A 19,809-nucleotide genomic window follows, 5' to 3' on the forward strand; every position below is an offset into this window, starting at 1 on the left:
CCCAAACCGTAATAATTAATTAAATCTATTAACTAAAATAACATGTTTTTTATCTTACGTGAAAATAATAAATTAATATAATTTAATTTTGAAATTCAAAAACATAAATATTAAAAATAACAAAATTTGGAACATGCTTAACAAATGTTAAAATTGGTTTGATGTCACAGATGTTGCACATGGGTGAGCCTGCAATCAATTCTATATAATGTCAGTATAACCAGACATCTAAAAATAATTAACCCACAATTCAAATTTTAAATATTTTTTAATCATCACTTTTTCAGGCTTTTAGTGCATTAATAATATATGGTTAAGAGGATAAAATGGGGAAGAGAAGACAATAAGCAAGCAGCATGGTGATATTGGGAATCCAATAAATTATTCCTAGCTTTTTGCAGGGAGTGGCAGCCTGCTGCCTTGTTCTTAGGGAAATTGTGGCCATCAAATGGTTATTGGTTGTATTAGGTATTTTGGAATGTATTTTGTTAATAAAGTGTCTCAAACTAGATTTTTTAATTTAATTTATTAAATTTATTTGTTAATTGTATTTTTTATGGTTAAAATATACTGTAAGTTTATGTATCTTTTGTATTCAAAATTTGAATTTTTTTAATTTTAGAATTTGATATCTTTAATTTTCAAATTTAAAATTTAATGTCATCAAAAAATTTTATTAAATGTGTTGGTGTGATATTTTAAAATAAAAATAAATTATATACTTGGTAAAAATTTAATGGTATTAACAATTAGAATTGTATTTTAGATTTTAAAAAGTAAATAGACTAAATTAAGTAAAAGTAAAAAATAAAGAGATTGAATTTCAAACATTGTTGGGGATAAACCCGGTTAAGCAACGAACAAACTGAATAAAATAAGAATCGAAAAGATTGAACACGAAAAATTTTACGTGAAAAAAATCCTTAAGAGACGATAAAAAACTACAGGCAAAAAAAGACTTCGCTATAATAAAGTAGAGTAAAAGAGATTGAGAGAATTAAAAGAAAAACCCTTTAAAACAAATAACAAATTTCTCTCCATCTAAATAATTTTTGTTGTGTAAAACTTAGAGTAACTAAGGCCTATTTATAAGCTAAAATTTGTAGCATATATAATTACAACAACTCTAGGTTAATCAGAGTTTAAATAGAGAATTAAAAATAGAGTTTGATTGGAAAAAGAAATTCAAAATAAACGGTGGTCAAAATAAGAGACATTCTCTCACAAATATAAAAAAAAATGTATAAAAACTTAAAGCATATTTTAACTTTTTTTTAGATATAATTTTATCATATATTAGATTAATAGTGTAAAGGATCAGTTAGCTAGGTGGTTAGTCTGTTAATAAGCTGTTGATAGAGCTAAGGGTTGTTAAAGTTGTTAGGAGCAGTTAAGGAAGGTCTACAAAAGGCTTTTCAAAAGAGCATGTGATTAAGCAAGTTTTCATGAATCAAATCAGAAATTGTTTTCAGATTACAAATTGTTCTTTCATTATTTTCTATTAGTCAATTTCTTCTAGTTAATCTTACCTGGTTTCTAATAAATAGTAATATGGTTAATGTTATCTTTCAAGATTAGTTAAAAAGTTTTATCAACTTATGTTTAGGTGATGTGTAAGTAACTCGATGTTTTTTAAATAAGGTCTTAATTCGAATTTTGTGGATGAAAAAAATAATAATGAGAGAATTTTACCTCCCGTTTAGCAATCCAATCCAACTTAATTATAAATTTAATCGAAGCTAATGTGATTACCAAACACTTGGAATCTCAACAAATTTTTATGTTTTATATTAATATTAAGATTTTGTATTAAATATAATATTTAATAATTTTATTAGTGATGTATAATGTATTGTATAGAGAGAAAATGTCTTTAAGTGGATAGAGATTAAAATTTTGTTTTAAAAATAATAATATTTTCTATTTAAGAAATGTGGTTAAAACATGTGTTAATTTTTTTTTTATTATTACTGGAAACCAAAGCCATGATGAATTTATTTATTTATGTCTTTTAACTTTGACTGTGAGGAAGAGAGAATCATGGGACAATGTCTTTCTTAATATGATGTTTGGATGGTAAGAAAATATGGGAAACACAAGTGAGGAGAAAAATGGGGAAAACAATGTTTGTTTCCTTATATATGGGAGTTTTGTTTATATTAATAATATTGTTGATTGAGTTTGTGTCACAAGTCAATTCGATATTAATTTAAAATTGATGTCAACATCATGATAAACACTTGTAATACATTTAGTATTCTTAATATAATATATTTATGTGTTTAAATTTTATTTTTCTCATAATTTAATATATTTTTTATTTTAATATCGTATATATTTCATACGTTATTTTTAAATTAACATATGTATTTTAAGTACATAGTTTCCACGCATAGTGTGATAAAATTTCTTATATTATTTATCCACAGCATAGTGTGATAAAATTTCTTATATTATTTATTAAATGTTTGGTTGCATTGGTGTCACTTATTAACCGAGTTTCAACTCAAATGAGAAATTATTAGAAAGCAATGTTTTTTTACAAAACAAGTTATCTAACACTTGATTTTGACTCTTTTTTTTTGTCCAATGTGGTACATGTATTTTATCAAAATTAATACACTTTGGTATCAAAGGTAACAATATTAATTTTTTAGAGTTTGATTCGGGTTTTAGAGTTGTTTTGACGGAAGTTAATTGTTAATAGTGTTATATTTGAATTTTCACGGTTTTGTTATTATAATAAATTTAGTAATAATGGTAAATTTGTTTAATTTTATATTTAATTTGTTAAATGGAGTCTAATGGTTGTGATTTTTTCAAGTTTTAATATTGATTTGAAGAAATTTAATTGCTAAAATTACTAGTAAAATCAGAATTTTCATCAAATCAACTCTAAAATCGAATTAAACACTAAAAGGAAAAATCTCAAGTTATACATGAACTGTAATTAAATGTGCAATTTGGTATGTAAACTTTAATTTAGTGCAATTATACACATGAAACTTCAATTGTGATTTAAATGTATAGATCAAACTTTAATTTTGATTCAATCATACACATTTGAAGAAATAAATACATCGATTTATTTGTATATTAAATAAATATAATTATTTTTGTATGCAATATATAAACATAAAATGATGATATATTAATAATTTGTGAGATTTAGCTCAAATCGATATTTTATGTATAAAATTATGTATTAAGCCAAAATTCATTTACAATTTTGTGATTTATCCCAACACTAAAAATTAAAACTGTTACTCCTAAGTACCATAATTTTTACCAAATATAGATGTCGTTGTGGACAAAAAAAGTACCATACTAAAAAAGTGTCAAACTTAGATACCAAATTAAATCTTAATATTTATATATATAATTAATAAAATATATATAATGAGATTTAAACTTAATAATATAATTTTAAACCTTCAACTTTTATTTTTTTTACATAATTTTTCATCTACATCATGGATAAATCATAATTTAACTACAAAAGAAAAGTTATTAGTTTAAGTGGAGTGAATATTTTCGTCATATTTAATTGGGCTAAATTAAATACAGAATTTGTCATGTGCCTAAATATTTAAAAATTTAAAATAAATAGGACATCTCAACCCTACTTGTAGAGTTAAAAATTTTCACGGCCAATAAATTAAATAATTACCCTTTTAATTTTCTTTTAATTTATTTCTTTCATGCCAAAAGAATGATCAAAGTTTTTCTTTTTATCGATCCATTTTATTCTCTTTTTCTCCAACCAAACGAAATTTAATTAAAGCAGTGTTGAGGTAGTTTATGAGGAGTTGCCCAAGAGCAGTGTCAGACACCTAATCTCTTAACTTGCCGTATATGGTGTTGGCAAATTTTGATAACAAAATCGTTAAGTTATGATCTATGTTTATGCTTTTGACGTGTATAAGCTTATCAATGATATCCAAACACTGTTATGGGAACCAAGATTGGATTGGATCACGTACCTTGTTAACATATCTTGAAGATTTGAAAGCTTATATTGATCATATTGAAGATATTATCCATGCTAATTACCTTGCTATGTTGATGGAAAGATTGACTGCAATTGATCTTTATCTTAGCAAGTCACTTAGTTTACAAACTAAGTTTTCAGAGAAAAACTTTCAAGGAGAATAATCTAAATCTTAGGTGCAAAAGTGAAAGTGAAGTTACTAATATGGTAAGTGTTAGTTCTTGTAATCACCTATTGTACAAGGTGCTAAGATAATGAATTATCACTATGGGCAAAGCCCCGCAAATATAAGGAAACCGAATTATGTAAACATATCTTTGTGTTCATTTTTGTTTTTCCCTAGTGCTTGCAGCAATTAGCATTGCTCGTAGCACTACTCAATTTTCTTGCAATTATCATTTTTGTTCCCACATTTATCTATATCATGCTACATTCTTTTGTATATGGTGTTCTATGCACTTGTGCTGGGGGTGCTTTAGTCATTTTGTTCAAAATGCTAAGGGGAGATTTGTAGGGAAGTTGTTGCTACTCATTCCATATAACTATAATGAACTTCTTTCTTTGCTTGGGCCTTATACAGGTTTTGGTTAAACTAAATTTGGTCTATTTAAATATGACATATTTGACAAAATAGTAGTATGGGTTTGACTAAAAATTTCAGTCTCCAATCGACTTCCTTGAGATAGTTTGATAAGCATGAAAATCTTCTTATCTCTTTAAAAGAGAGTTTTTCAAGAACTTATCAGTTGTTTTAGAGGAGAATATTTTGCTGCTCTCTGAGCCTGTAAATAGGTGACATTCTCCCTTAGGAAATCAAGTTTTGAGAGTTGATTTTCTACCGACAGTGTGTGCATCTTGTGTTCAATCAACTTGTTTATTTCTTTCTACTTTTGAGTGTTTGCTTAGTTGACTAAGGAGTTTGTAACACTTGGTCGAATACTGTTGAGTGGATATTGTGTGGTGTGGGATAATTAGTTCTTTACCGGGGCTGCACATGCTTGGGAAGGAATTGTGAGTTTTAGTCCATAGGGAAAGAAGTGTACTCTTATAGTGTAAGATTGTTGTGCCTGAATTACGTAAACAAAGATTAGTTGTGTCATTTATTATTATTATTATTATTTCTCTTACGCTGTCTGTTTTCGTTGTAACAGTCGTTACAATGAATGCTTAGTAAATTTGTTTTATATTATTTGCAGACTAATTATCTTTCTTGAACCATTTCGTTTCCGTCCTTCAATTTACCAAAGATAAGAAATAAATTAAGTTAAATAAACTTCTTCAATCGTATTAAATATACATAAGAACACATTCCTCGTTAAAAACATAGAGAATTATCCCTCCTATTTAAAGAAAATATGAAATAATCAATAAATTTCCATGTTGCTTATCCCATCTTTCTCCTAATTCTCTAATATGAGCAGTCACTTAATTCTTCCTGCTCATATAGGTTTACTTCTTGATTGATACAATATGAAATAATATAAGTTAGAATAAGGCAATGAGCAAAGGGATCTTTTTCTTATGCCACCATCTGCTCCTGCTCTATGTACATTTGCTCCATCCATGGTGGAAGTGTTTCTCGAACACCTTTACTGAGACTGTATCGTTGTTGTTGATGCAATCGAGCTTCCGTAGGTGCAGTATCCTTCACAAGGGAATGAACCCAAGATACATCTGGCTCATCAGCATCAGTTGGCATCATGTTCGTTGTTGCTGTAGCGGTGGGATTGTTGTTTCGAAACCCGAAAGAAACAGACTTTCTAAGCTTGTTCAGCTCATCTCCTTGAATACCCCAATCCAGTTTCCCATCAGGGGAGCTCCAATCAGAAATATTTGAAGACATCATAGTTTTTGAGTTAGCAGATGTAGTAAGCCCAGCACGACCGGTCATTGCTCCACGGTCTATAAAACTCTGACTCCGTTTTGCAAATCCCGAAGACCTGGAATTCAATACTGCTGCAGCTACAGCAGCAGATGAGTCAAAACCAAAGGCTGAGGGCTTCCTCACCGGAGATGATGAAAGGTTCGGTGGGTAGCTTGCACGGAATTGGTTCATGTTTTGGCGAGATTGTGATTGAGTTTGTGTTACGGATTCTATTGACAGTCCCTTCAACGGAGATTGCAGAGATGGATCGAGAGATCCAAAAGCATCATCGAGTTTGGTAGGCTTTAAATCTTCAAGCCTACTGTATTCCTTAGTCCAACAAGATGGAGAGGAGAGACTAGATATCTCATCCATCAATTGTTGCTGCTGCAATTGGCTAGCATGATTCTCGAGCGCAAGTAGTTGCATTTCCAAATCAAAATCTCTGGCAGTAAAAGCTGTCTTCAAGCGGCTACCCGGTAGCTGCAACGTAGGTGGGGTGAGGTTAACTTGCTTGTGCCACAAGCCACCAGACTTTGGAGAGGAAGCAACAGCCAAAGGAGACATGGGCGGCGTTGAAGTGGTAGGCAATGGCAAGGCAGATGAACCAAGTGCTAGAGGGCTCAAATTAGCCATATCCGCTGCATTGATAACAGCAGACCTCGGTGAAGGCATAGCTGATCCGGTGGAAGCATTCACGGGACGCAATTCTTCGAGTTTATGAGCAAAGAAACAGACTTTACGTGCGCAGGCGATTTCATCTTTGCAAAGCCTTGTTCGATACTGAGAAGGATGCAACCAAGATTCGAAAATACCATGTGCATAATCACAAGCATCACCCTTAGGACATGCACCCTTCCGAAACTCCAGACATGGCACACAGCTATAAGGGTACTTCCTTGGGTCCCTCCTCCTCGCATTCTCACCGGGATGAACAAAAGGACACTCGGTCCAATCATGGGAGTATGCCCTTGAGCAAGGCTTCACCTTAAAGGTATACATCCTGAAATCATCAGTTCCATAGATACCATTGTTGATATCAGGCAATGATACATCAATAGGATACTCTTTTTTCTCAGACCCTTCTTTGAACAACTGAGGCAACACCGTCTTTTCAGATTCATCCTTCTCGTTAAGAACACAGCCACTAACACCTTTCAGCAACAACTCGATCACCTTTCTTTTGGAACTACTCAAGGATTTTAAAGCCGGCACAACCAGATCGATTGGCTTGCTCCCATTAGCATCAACACGATTAGCATCAGCAGATGCATCAAGCAACAACTTGACAATCTCAACCGAAGAATCCGAACCACCAGCAACAGCACAATGCAAAGCAGTAGCTCCATCGGTACCACAAGCGTCATTCACATCGATCTTGCCGCTTCCAATGATGTATTTCAAAACATCCACGCTACCGAACATGGAAGCAATTATCAAAGGCGTCCTTTCTTCAAATCCCATCTTTCTAGACCAAATTCTTCTACCATACCACAAACTTGCTTCGCCAAGATCCAAACCTTTCTCTTCTACTTCATTTTTAAAGGCCACTAGATCATTAGAAGCAGCCAATTCAAGCAAAAGTGAACATTTACATATAGCACCAATTTTATGCTCTTGTAGCTCACCTTCCATGGTGAAATTTGAAGGAACAAGTTCAGATTTTGAACCACAGCACATTCCCCAACAAACCTGCATAGTTATTACAACAACAAGAGTTCAGTGTCTCATTCCATAAGCAAAAGTCAAGAACAAAACACTCTATAGTTGTGCTTAGACCAAAGGACTGAAAGCAAAACAACCCCAACTAAAAATTCCAAATACCATAAAAATTCATTCATACAATTCCATTTACTCTAAAATTCACTACTTTTGACTAAAAAAAAAAAACCCAACAAGCTAAAACTTATGAATTCATAAAAAGGATTATATCAAAACATTCATAAAATCAGAATCAAAGCCAAAGTCGAAGTCTTTTTTTTTTTACCTAAAAGCAGTCTTTGAGATGGATTGGATATGAAGAAAAGCTTTGAGGGAGAAAAGAAGAGCAAAGTAGAGAGGCTTTTAAAGAATGGGTTGGTGTTGATTTTTGAGGAAGAAGAGAGGAAAGTGTGAGTTATCTTCCCTTCTCTTTCTGTTATGGTCAAACTCCAAGACCAAAAGAAAAGCTCAAATTTTCAAAGGGAAAGGGCTAAAGGGGTCCCCTTTGTATTACTTTTTAGCTTATTTACAAATAAAAAATGAAATGAAATTGAGGATGACACAAAGAAATGAGAGATTCCAAGTTGTAAGCCACCCTTTTACGCGTTTCACTTCCATTTAGGTGGGTGACAGACAGACAAGATATGCCCCTGCACTGACTCAGCCTTCCACTTTCTACTGTTTCAACGATCATTTCCTTCTCTCTCTCTCTAAATCTATCATTCATGAAAACAATATGTATAAAATACATTATTAAAATTAAAAGGGTAAATTCAACTAATAGTGATCTAACTATTAATAAATATCTTTTTAGCCATTTAACTATTTAATTTTATTTTTTTCCGGTCACTAGTTGTTAATAGTGGTAGTTTTTAGAATTAGCTTAATAGCAACTTTAACGCTTGAAATTTATAATTATATCAATTTAGTTTTTATTTTAAAAAATTAATCTTCAACATTATACATTGTGTAATTTGGTCTCTCTCTCTTTTGCAATATTTTATGAAAATTATTATCTTGGATTTTAGGTGTTTTATTTTTTATATATTTTCAATCAATTTTAGCTGAAAATTTTATTTATTTATTTAGCTTTTTAAGTGAAAGGGTCACAAAGAAAAGTAAACTACAAAAGGACCAAATTACACAATGTGTAAACATTGAGGATTAAAGTTGCTATTATGTCAATTTTAAAAGTTGACATCATTATTTCATTGATAACCAAAAAAGACAAAATTGAATAGTTAGGTGATATTTTGTAACTTTTCATAGTTAAGTCATGAGTGACAAAAATAAACTTATCAATAATTAGGTGATTACTAGTATATTTATCCAAACTAAAACAATATAAGATTCAAATACTGAGGATTGGAAATCCCCATTAACAAGGTCAAGATTTGGATTATATAACAAATCTTTACAAAATATGAGCAAAATTAGAGTAATTCTTGTAAACACATATATTATTGATAATGAATTTGAAAATATAGATATAAAGAGACTATGGTTAATAAAATTTCATATAGTTGTCATAGTGTTTAAGTATAGATGAAAAGTCTACATATAAGTAAACAAAACAAATTAAAAATATATTTTAAAAATTGTACTAAAATAGTTGCAATTAAAATAGTAACAAAATTAACAATAGAATAAATATTTTACAATATCTAAACAATATTAAAAGCGAAAGTGGAACAACATGAAACAGCACCCAAAACACTACAAAAAAACAACTTTTAAAATGTACTCAACCAACCAAAATATCTATATATCAACCAATTAACATATTTGAATTTATAACAAGTTATAAATTGTAAGTTAAATGAGAATCAATAGTTAGATAATTGAATTGATAAAATGTTATAAAATTATAACAATAAAACGAGAATAATAATTACTTGTTGAAAATCCTTTAGTTTGCACATCTAGTCATCAAAGCAAATAATGGCTTGAACTGTTTTTTATTTAAGTGAATTCCTCAAAGGTGTGATAACTTTCTTCTCAATGCTAAAAGTTAACTTGAAAGCTACAATCGATATCAAAATTGTCAAAAGGTCATGAGCCAATAATAATAGCTTATGATATTGAATTGAACTTTTGCTCTAATAATCCAATACATTTGTTTGGCCATTCAACTCAAGCTATGGTTCTTCCAAGTAAATGTTCAACTATAATTTTCACTCTTAGTACTGGATTCAATTAAATATTGTTTGTAATCATCACTCTCACTATAATCTCCTCCCAAATCAGCCCTATTAACATTGAATTGATACAAACTAGAATTTATAGGATCATTATCAGAAATATTGGAACTCTTGGCCAAAGAGGAAGATGTGAATTTGGAGTTCTTAACATACTCATCAAATAAGAGTTTAAAATTATTAAGAATGGTTTGCAAAAAGTCCGAAGCATGAGTATCATAAATTGTAGTAAAGCAATATTTCACATAATTTAACTTGTAAAGAGGGTGTAAAATTGTAGCACATGACAATATCAAAAAATACTTAGCATAATATTTATTAAATTTCTTTTGCATTTGCTTAACTATTAGAGTTAAAAAAAATGAGGTCATTTAACTACATGAAGCAAGACCATGTGAACCTTCCAAACCCCTCTAAAATAAAGATCAGTCTTTAGATAATTAGAACCAGAAAGAACACAAGTAACATCATAAAAGACTTTCAAAATTTTGCAAAGAATAGTAACATTCTCCATTCCTCGTCAAAAAATACAATTATTTGATAATCTTATCTCATTGACCCCAACAACCTAGCACATCTTTATAGTAAAGAGCATATTCAAGCATAGAAGTGGCTCGAAGGCCCGCCAGAAATTTGGGAGGGTTTGGGCAAAAATATAGGCCCGAAAAATGGGCTTGGGAAAAAAAATTAGGCCTGTTGAAAAAACGGGCCGAGCCTCGGGTAAGGCATTTTTGGCCCGAGCCCTGCCCAGCCTGAATTCACTACATGACAAAAAAATTATTTTTTAATATTATTTCCTTATTGTTTTCTCCTGTTTTGCTACTATTTTACTATTATGTTGCTACTATTTTGTTGTTATTATTTGGATATTGTATAAAATTTATTTTATTGTTAATTTATTTTATTATTTTAAACACATTTGTTAATTTTGTTATTATTTTAGAAGCATTTGCTTGTTAAGTTGCATCTATTTTAGTGTTATTTAAGTATACATATTTTTAAAATTTATTTTCAATATGTTGGGAAATATTTATTTTGATGTTTTTAGTATTTTGATAGTTTATATATATTTTAAAATAATATAAAAATTAATATGGGTGGGCGAATTGGGTGCAGGTTTTAACATTTTTATTCGGTTAGGGCTTGGGAAAAATTTTAGGCTCATTTTTCAGCCCGGGCCTAACAACAGGCCTAAATTTTTAGTTGACCCAACCCGGCCCATGCATACCTCTATTCAAGCATCAAATAAGTAGAACTCGCACACACATCTTAAATTTAATGACTCACTTGAATTTTATAATAAACAAGAATAATATCACAATTAATATAAGTAAAGAAAAAACAACAAAGTGATAGAACTGAACCGAAAAGTGATACACTGAAGTTGGTGTAAATACTCATATTTATATACATGAAAAATATCTAAAAATAGGAGCATGGTTCACTAACTTTGCCATGATAAATAAATGAAGCAATCTTTTTGGTAGGGTATTTTTTTGGGTTATCTTTCTGTAGTTGGCATACCCAGTTTTGAGACATGCGTTTGGCAATAATTGTACTTCAAAAAAAAATGATAAATATACAGGCCTAAAATAAAGTCTACATTAAAGAATAAGAAAAGGGTTTGCATACAAATATCGGACCCTAAACCTCATATATTTACCAAAACCAAAAACAGCCTTTCTTTATTAAAAAAATTATAAAAGAAGTGAAATTTTTAATTCTGTTATTTAAAAATGAAAAAATATTTGAACATTAAAAACGGTGGGTTCCGCTTGCAATTTAAAAAAAAAACACTTTAGACAACATTAAAAAAATGCTATTTAAATATTTTGGTCTAAATATCAGAGGAACCTTTTGATCATAGCAAGTAGTTCAATTGAACAACTCTATTTTAAGTTAGGGAAATGAACATGATGTGAATTAATAATAAGCACATAAAAACTAAATCCATCGGCCACCTGAACAGCCATTAGGACTGAAGAGCAACTAAGTATCAAACCAGATTCCGAACATTCGGAAACTGGAAGACTGCATTCCCTGCTTCTCGACACGATAATGTAAGTTAAAAAGTTTAAAAAGGACAGTTTTAATCTACACCAATCCTATGCATTTTATGCCACTGCATCTCATTAATGAACCTAAAGTACCAAAGTAGTTTGGTTTTGCAATTTAAGGAAGGATTTTTTCAGTAAAAAAAAAAAAAAAGAAAGAATTTGCATTCATTGTAGCTGCTGCTTTAAAACATCATCTGTGAATAAAAACCGATCAGGTTAGTCGTCCTTCCCTCCATCGGCTGGCTACTGTCTCGCCTTTTTCGTGCATAATGGACACTTGTAGAACTTAATCAATTCGGCTTTGGCTGGTGTTATCTTCACGCACTTTCCATGGTACCACCGTTCACAGTTGTCACAACCGATCCAAAACTCATCAGAATTATATCCTCCACCACAAATCCCGCAAAAGGTGTCGCCCTGCTCTTCTTCATCCTCATAATTTTCATCAACTAACTTAGGATTGCTTCTTGGCTGTCCATCGATTGATCTCTGAGAGGCAGAAGGTAAAATTATAAATACAAAAACAAGTGAAAGAGCAATGATGTTATGAAGCTCACATTTAACAGTTTCAATTGCATTCATTATTCTTGTGAATGGAGGGGACATAGCAAATTTACCTTCGTGCTGTTTCGTGATTTGCTTCCACTTTCTACTGTGGGCTTGTCTTTTATGGGCTTCCTTCCAGTTACAACTTCAAAGACAGTTGGAAGATCGTTTATCATGCTAAATAAGCGCTTCCTGTTGAGTAAAAGGCACAAACTCTCTGTCACAAAGAACTTCCTGAATACATAAATATATAGAGAGAGAGAGCAGAAGGTTGGCATCACAGGAACCAACAACCTGATAGCTAGGCTGGGTCCCTTTTGATTTGGGATCTTGACTACATGACACCTTTTCTAAAAGGAAAACTGAATAAAATATCAATGCAAAGGCACATCAACTTCACCTACAAGGGTTGGGTGTAGTAGTAAGGCTATTGCACTCCAAAGGAAAAAACTCATGTTTAAACCCAGGAGACGCCATTGCCGGGAGGAGCATCCATGAACCCTAAAAGGATTAGTCTTCATGGACCGTAAAACGGACATGAAGAACACCTTGGTCATACCAAAAGAAAAAAAAAAGGGCACACCAACTTCTAGTCCACAACCAGAAACACATGCCCGAGAAGGTAACTTTCTAGGTAAAAACATGCATGCTTGTTAAAATATGCATGCATGTCAAGGTTGTTTAGCACAAGTAGAACAAAGGAGTTACCAATTAAAGGCCTAAATGGTGAATCTGGAAATTCTCAAGTACATAGCTAGCTTCAAAGATCCAAAGTGCTGGCTCAACCTGACCTCTATCTACTTTGGCGCATATGTATATATATATATTATTATCATTTTGTACAATATATAAAGCATCTATGATAGAAAGAGTTCTTACAAGTCTCTTTGATCAACATCCTATTTTGCCAGACATAATGTTATATTGATGAAACAGCAAAATACAATTTTACCCAAATAAACAACAAACTTGACCTAATACAAACTAGGATGAGCTGATTTGAGATATTAATGAAAATTTATGAGGGAAAGGTTGGGAGGGGGATTGGCAATACAATTTTGGGGGCAACATAACAACCTTTAGTTTGTAAGCTAGTGACTTTCATTAAGCTGCTGTCTTGGATTCTAAATTGAGACAAAAAAAAGAGGGCAGAGAAGGAGAAAGAATGCTAAAAGAGGCCTTTGATGAGTTCAGGTTGCAGTTAAGGAAACGATTTCTCTTATGAACAAAAAAAAAAAAAAGAATCTCTTTTTTTTCTTTTATCATTGGAGCACTATATTAGGTATCCAAGAACAAGAGTAATGCCTACAATCAGGAACTTAATTGACAAAACTAGCTCGGGAACAAATCAAGAAAGGCAGAAAAACATACTCACATCTTACCCAAGTATAAGCTTAGAAAGCCTATCCTGCCACAAACTCCAAGAAAGGTTAAATGAATGTTCAAATGACATCAATATTAGGTGCAAAGCATCTTAATTCAATTAAAATTAAGAGTTATGGCAATTATTTAAACAGGGGATCATTCTCAGATTATTTTGGAAGGACCTTCAAAGTAGCCTCCCAAGATTGAGAATAAAAGCATTAAATAAGGAGATGTCGGTCTCCACCTAAAGGTTTACTAAGATAGAGGACAGAAGGTATTAAACCTCTAGATTCCCATCTAACTATCCATAAACAGAGTGGATAACGCTAGATAAAAGAGATAAAGTCTTTAGCACTGCATTGGTAAAATCTAGGTTAGTATCTTGGTGGCTAGACAGAGAATCCACCTAGATTGCATGCAATGCATCGGAAGCCAAAACCCACAATGTGAAAAAAGGATTCCTAGTCTGATATAAATATCACTTTGTAGTGCACTCAAAGTGCAATTAGGAGTTCTATTGGTACTGACAATTAAATGCTTGCGGTAAAGTTCCTTAAATGGCCATAAACCTCTCAGCTCCAAGCACTTGGCCATCCACTCACTGATCCCCACCCAATGAAATTCCTTCTAGATTGTTTCACTCTCGCTTCAATTTCAAATCAACATTGCACACTCCCTCAATCCTAACAGCACAATGTAACCACCCTGAATCTTCAACAAGCTAAAGTTCAGTGAAAATAAACCACCTAAAGACTATTCATGGCTTCATGTGACTATAGAGTATCACGGTTTCACACACTCAAAATATCACACAAACAGCATGGAAACAACTGCCAGCAATTTAAAAACTAAAATATAAAATGTCCGCAAAGCAGGTAAGAGGAGAAAAAAAAGCATATGTAACATATGCCTCATCATTCTAGCAGTCTCACATTCATTGATCTAGCTCAAGACAAAACCAGAAGAAAATATAATAAAACTATGACCTTGATAGAATAAATTCTACTCAATAAGGGACATTACTTCTAAGAGTGGCCAATATAGATAAAAGTATTCCAACATCACCAGAATTCTGATGCTTATTTTTCCCAATTCCAGCCCAACACAGCTTCATGTTATGTCAAATCATAGGCATTCATATACCACTATGACTAAGATAAATAATTGTTTAGTATCAACTAGCAACAGAAGAAAACTCAGATCATAAACACAATATCAGTGCAAATGAAATATTTCAATTCTAGTAGGGAAAAGGTATATGCCAGAACAATGTACCTTTCATTGCGATTAAGCCGAGCTCCAAAGTAGAAAGACACGGAAAGCAACCAACAATCACTATGCACAGCAACCAGTGAAAGCCAGTCTTTCCGGTTCATCCCATCTCTAGCAAAATTGATACCCAAGGCTGGCTCAGGGAGCTCAGGTGGAACTTCCTCTGCTGGTAAAGCTACCTCCCAAGCCTCATTTGGGTGTCCATACAGACACAAATTCTCCTTATCTAAGCAGCAACAAATCAAAATACTTCAAGAACAAAATTATATCCACGTTCAAAACCACAAATACTACAACCTACAATGAAACACAACTTGGACATTGCTCAACCAAATTTAGCATCTAAAAGAAAAAAGGTAGGGGAAAATGAAACAGAAACCAAATATGTATTGCTTACTGCATATGAATAAATTTTCGATCCCTTATCAAGACTCAAACCAAAATTCTAACAGTCAAAAAGACAAAAAGAAAACAATTCCGCATCTAAATCAAACAACTGGCATAAAAATGACCTAAATCAAGAAGATAAAAGTAACTTCGATAAAAATTTCCTCTATAATTTCCAATCAACTTCCTACACTTTAAAAAAAAAAAAACTCAATTTTAAATTTTACCTAAGAAGAAACTCACGATAAAGATTGAAATCCAATGACCGACAGAGGTCAGAAACTTGAAACAATCGAGGAAAATAGCATGCAAAGGCAAAAGGAACTCCGCGATTCAAAATTGAATCAGATCGATTCTATCAACCTCAGTTCACTCCCACAGACAAACCAGAATTCTCATCTCTATACTCCTCAAATAAAAACAAACAAAAAACGAAAAAAAAAAAAGAAGAAGAAGCTTACCTGGATCGCATTGCGAGTAGAAATCATCTACATCTGAATCAAAACCAAACGAAAGCATAACAAAAAAAATTAATAATTTTTTTTAAAAAAATGGATGAGTGAAGTTAGGGTTTACAGAAAGAGAAAATCACCGTAAGTGAGAGCACGAACAAGACCGGAGCGTCGAGCGCTATAGTCTTTGAAGATCTCTTCCACAGTGCGAGGACTAGAAGAAGCCATACTTTTTTTTTTCTTTTTCCCCAAAATAAAGATTGTATTATAATTTATAATATTTTTTTATGTGCGTAAATAAAAAGAAAAAAAATGAAAAAGAGAAGAGTGTCTTATTTTTGGAAACGGATCGGTCGGTTATTCCCAGAAACGGATTTTCTTTTTCTTTTTTATTTATTTATTTTTTATTACATGAAAAATAAAAGAGTAATTTTGAAGCTGAGTGTACGGAACTCAAAAAAGACACGAGATGAGAGAAAAAAGTTGAAAAAGGGAAATGAGATTTGTCGGATTTGGTTTTTTTAGGCTTAGCGGATTTTTTAATGGTAATTAATTGGGCCTGGTTTGGTTTAGGCCCAAAAGAAAATATAATAGGGCCTATGGAAAAATATTTTGGGTAAACTGCAGTATTAGTCACTCAACTGTTATTAAATTTCTTTTTTGGTTATCCAACTATGAAAAGTTACAAAAAATGATCACTCGACTATTAGTGAATTTCTTTTTGAGTCACCCAACTATGAAAAGTTACAAAATAGTCACTCAACTGTTCAATTTTATCTTTTTTGGTCACCCGACTATCTTAGATTTTTTAGTATTTTCATTTGTACGTTAGTTAGTTGATGACCAAAAAATAAATTTATAAATAGTTGGGTGACTACTAATGTAGTTTACCCAATTATTTTCTAGAGAGATTTTTTTTTGGTTAATATACTACAAAAAACCCTTAACTACTACACTTTGTTTAAACAAGCCCTTGTACTATTTCTCTTTTACAGTTAAATAAGTTGCCATACCAACCTATGATTTTTAGTCATGAAAGCCATTAATTTTAATATTAAAGTAAAAATATTTTGAATTTTTAAACTAATTTTTATTTAATGCTAATGAGAATACTTTATTAAATAAAAAATAAAATAATGTTTTTAAAGTAAAATAAAATAAGACAAGCAACCAATTTCGAAATTAGAGAAATTTAATCATTATTAATTTTGAAAGTGAGCAACTAAGGACAAATAATCAAAACATTAATGTTTTCAATCAAGTACATGATTTTGGTTGATATAATAACAAATTTAGCCCTCAAAATTTACATATTTTTTTAATTTAGTTTTAATTTAACAAATTTGTCCCGTAACATTTGTGTAAATGTTGATCTATTCCAAGCTATGATGGTAATGGAGTGGGACAAGAGCAAATTTTGCTAAACCCATCATTGTTCCATCACCCGCCTCGCTCATTATATGTGTATAATCTTGAAAAGCATTATCACCTCCTTGAATGTTGCATGCATCCATCCCTACCCTACCCAGTTCCATCCCAATTTAATTTTTGCTACTTACCTTTAATATTTTCAAATTTTTAAAGTCAATTAAACATTTAAACATAATTCTTCAAAAAAATTTAAACATAAAATATATGAATTTTTGTGTAATATGTTACTACATTTTGATCCTTTTAATAGTTAAATATTTACAAAGATAAAATAATAATTTTGTAAAGTGAAGTAGGGCGGAGTGAAGCAAGAAATTACCACAACTGCTTCATACGAACTAAACTTATTGTTAAAAAAAATGGACCAAATCCCACATTTTCTTTAAAAATATTCACTTCATTTAAGACGGATTAATTCAAAATCTATTGGACAATTTAAATTTCACCATCCTTATTCCGAACTAAACTTTATTTCAACATGTGGAAAAAAAAAAAATACAGCAGCTAAGGATCTGTGGATGCATGTGTAAGTTTTCAGTTCTTTTTCAGATGGACATGTGAAATTGCCTGCCCATGCCTTTGTGGACAAAGAAATTCAGACACAATTTTGTTTTGGTCAAATTTCCCACAAGTCATTGTACTTTTGAAAATTTAGAATTTAGTCTTTATACTTTAGTTCCCAATAATTTAGTCCTTTTACTTTTCAGATTTTAGTTCTAAAAATCTAACTGTTAAATTTTTATATTAAATTTAGGCTAATTACAATTTTTTAATTACACAACTATCAAGTGAATTTTTATTTCAAAATGTTACATCAATAAATTTAATAAAAATAAAAGTGTTAACGATTAGATTTAAATTTTAAAATCTAATAAGTAAAAGGATTAAATTTCTAAAAATTAAAGTATATGATCTAAATTCTAAAGTGCAGGTACTTGTGACATAATTTGACCTTTTTGTTTTTGTTAGCCAATGATTACAAATTCAAAGCCTCTTCACATTTGTCTGTAGCTTAACCAAATCACACGTTTCTAATGACTTGATTCACATTAAATTCCAAAAAGAATCGTATTGCAAATTAGTGGTTCAAATTTGACCAACAAAAATAAAGTAGACAAGTTTCATTAATATTTTGTCTTTTTCTTTAAAAAAAAATTTAAAATTAAATTAGTAAGCCAACTGATCAGATTATTAAATAAATTACTAAAAAAAATAAAAAAAATCAGTTTAATTAATTTCTTTTAACTTAGTTCAATCGAGCTGTATCAATTCATGAGTCAATTGATTTAATGCTTCTCTCCATAGCAATACTCGACTGAATCAATACTACAAATTTAATTTATTGGTTACAGGTGTTCAAGAGGAGAATTGCTTGCTTATGGCAATGACACCATAAAATCTTTGTTTTTGGATGGGCCAAAATTAATTTACAATTTAGGAGATGTTAAAATTCATTATATTAACTTACAAACTATATACTTTGTAGAGGAATTAATTAAAATTTCACCGGGGCAAATTTAAATTATAAATTTTGGGATCAAAATAAAAATTTTGAGATCAACTTGTTACATCGTTAATTGCAATTAATATTATAGTAATTAAAATGAAACAAATTGATAATGTTAGCAACCATATTGTAATATTTTAAAGTTTGGTGACCAAAACATAATTTAAACTGTATGTAACTCTATAAGTGACTAAACTTATAATTAGCATGCATGATTACATACTTAATGGTAACCGCACCCAATGTCGCAAAACTATTAGTAAGTTTACGTTTTGGTAATTCGATTTTAAAAAGTTACAAAATGATCATTGAAATATTCAAAAATTTTCATTGAAGCCACTGAATTATTTAAAAGTTTTTTATTGAATACACTAGGATACTAAGTTTTTATTAAAAAAGTTCAACTTGTAAGCTTCAAACGATGATTCAACAATCGACACAATGGATCAGTACCCACTGACGAATATAAGAATATAACTTAGGTCCAAGTCAATCTTATTGTCAATGTTAAAGATCGAAGAAGAAAATTGTTTAGCTTTTGGTTCGTAGATTCTTGAAGTTCAAAGTTATTTTAAGAAAAAAATAAATTGTAGAAGAGAAAGAAAAAAGAACATTCAAATGGTGCAAGCGGTACGAATGAGGAATGCCATACAATATCAATTTTAACAGTTTAATTACTTAAACGAAAATTTTTAAATAGTTGATGACTATTTTGTAATTTTCTTTTTTTGAAGTTGAGATTGCTAAATGACGCGGGAAATGAGATCATGAGAAGCTGAATAGGGAGAGAGACAGTAGATTCCTACTCTGACAGTAATAATTAGAAGCAACAGTGTGATAAAGAACCAAAGCTTGTCTCTTCTGATTGGCTGATTCCATCCAAATCCATTTGAAATTTCCGACCGATTCACTTTCAGCTATGTTCTTCTCCGATGTCTTTTACACCACCACTTTCTCTCCTAGCGCGTGCAATCCACTCTCACTTCATTTCCCTTTAATTGAATACACCCACGTAATTAATATAAAAGTTTTATTAAA

General features: G+C 31.1%; 2 protein-coding genes across 5 annotated transcripts; both read right to left on the reverse strand.

Annotated features, from left to right (window-relative positions):
- Positions 1-5,250: 5,250 nt before the first annotated feature.
- LOC108464512 (zinc finger CCCH domain-containing protein 29) lies at positions 5,251-8,240 on the reverse strand. 4 transcript variants are annotated; one of them, XM_053024161.1, is made up of 3 exons: positions 7,843-8,085; positions 7,484-7,547; positions 5,251-7,405 (listed from the first exon to the last, which is right to left on the reverse strand). In XM_053024161.1, exons 2-3 carry the CDS (start codon positions 7,533-7,535, stop codon positions 5,511-5,513), a joined length of 1,947 nt encoding a protein of 648 aa, XP_052880121.1. In that variant the 5' UTR covers positions 7,536-7,547; positions 7,843-8,085; the 3' UTR covers positions 5,251-5,510. The 4 variants fall into 4 exon arrangements, with proteins under 4 accessions (XP_052880121.1, XP_052880122.1, XP_017620345.1 ...); XM_053024162.1 differs by having other exon boundaries at positions 5,251-7,384; positions 7,843-8,084; XM_017764856.2 differs by having other exon boundaries at positions 5,251-7,387; positions 7,843-8,084.
- Positions 8,241-11,744: 3,504 nt separating this feature from the next.
- On the reverse strand, positions 11,745-16,311 carry LOC108461235 (PHD finger protein ALFIN-LIKE 2). The gene is made up of 5 exons (XM_017760995.2): positions 15,974-16,311; positions 15,843-15,875; positions 14,998-15,220; positions 12,429-12,549; positions 11,745-12,300 (listed from the first exon to the last, which is right to left on the reverse strand). The coding sequence occupies exons 1-5, from the start codon at positions 16,059-16,061 to the stop codon at positions 12,055-12,057; spliced, it is 711 nt and encodes a 236-aa protein (XP_017616484.1). The 5' UTR covers positions 16,062-16,311; the 3' UTR covers positions 11,745-12,054.
- Between the last annotated feature and the right edge of the window lie 3,498 nt (positions 16,312-19,809).

The sequence above is a fragment of the Gossypium arboreum genome, chromosome 13 (assembly GCF_025698485.1).
Source record: "Gossypium arboreum isolate Shixiya-1 chromosome 13, ASM2569848v2, whole genome shotgun sequence".
Lineage (NCBI taxonomy): Eukaryota > Viridiplantae > Streptophyta > Magnoliopsida > Malvales > Malvaceae > Gossypium > Gossypium arboreum.

Bases quoted from the DNA above. Each gene is read 5' to 3' on its own strand.
- LOC108461235 (XM_017760995.2), bottom strand. From the start codon at position 16,061: ATGGCTTCTTCTAGTCCTCGCACTGTGGAAGAGATCTTCAAAGACTAT. The intron at 15,876-15,973 runs GTGATTTTCTCT...GTTTTGATTCAG, and splicing joins TGTTCGTGCTCTCACTTACG to ATGTAGATGATTTCTACTCG. The intron at 15,221-15,842 runs GTAAGCTTCTTC...GTTGCTGCTTAG, and splicing joins CTACTCGCAATGCGATCCAG to ATAAGGAGAATTTGTGTCTG.
- LOC108464512 (XM_017764855.2), bottom strand. From the start codon at position 7,535: ATGTGCTGTGGTTCAAAATCTGAACTTGTTCCTTCAAATTTCACCATG.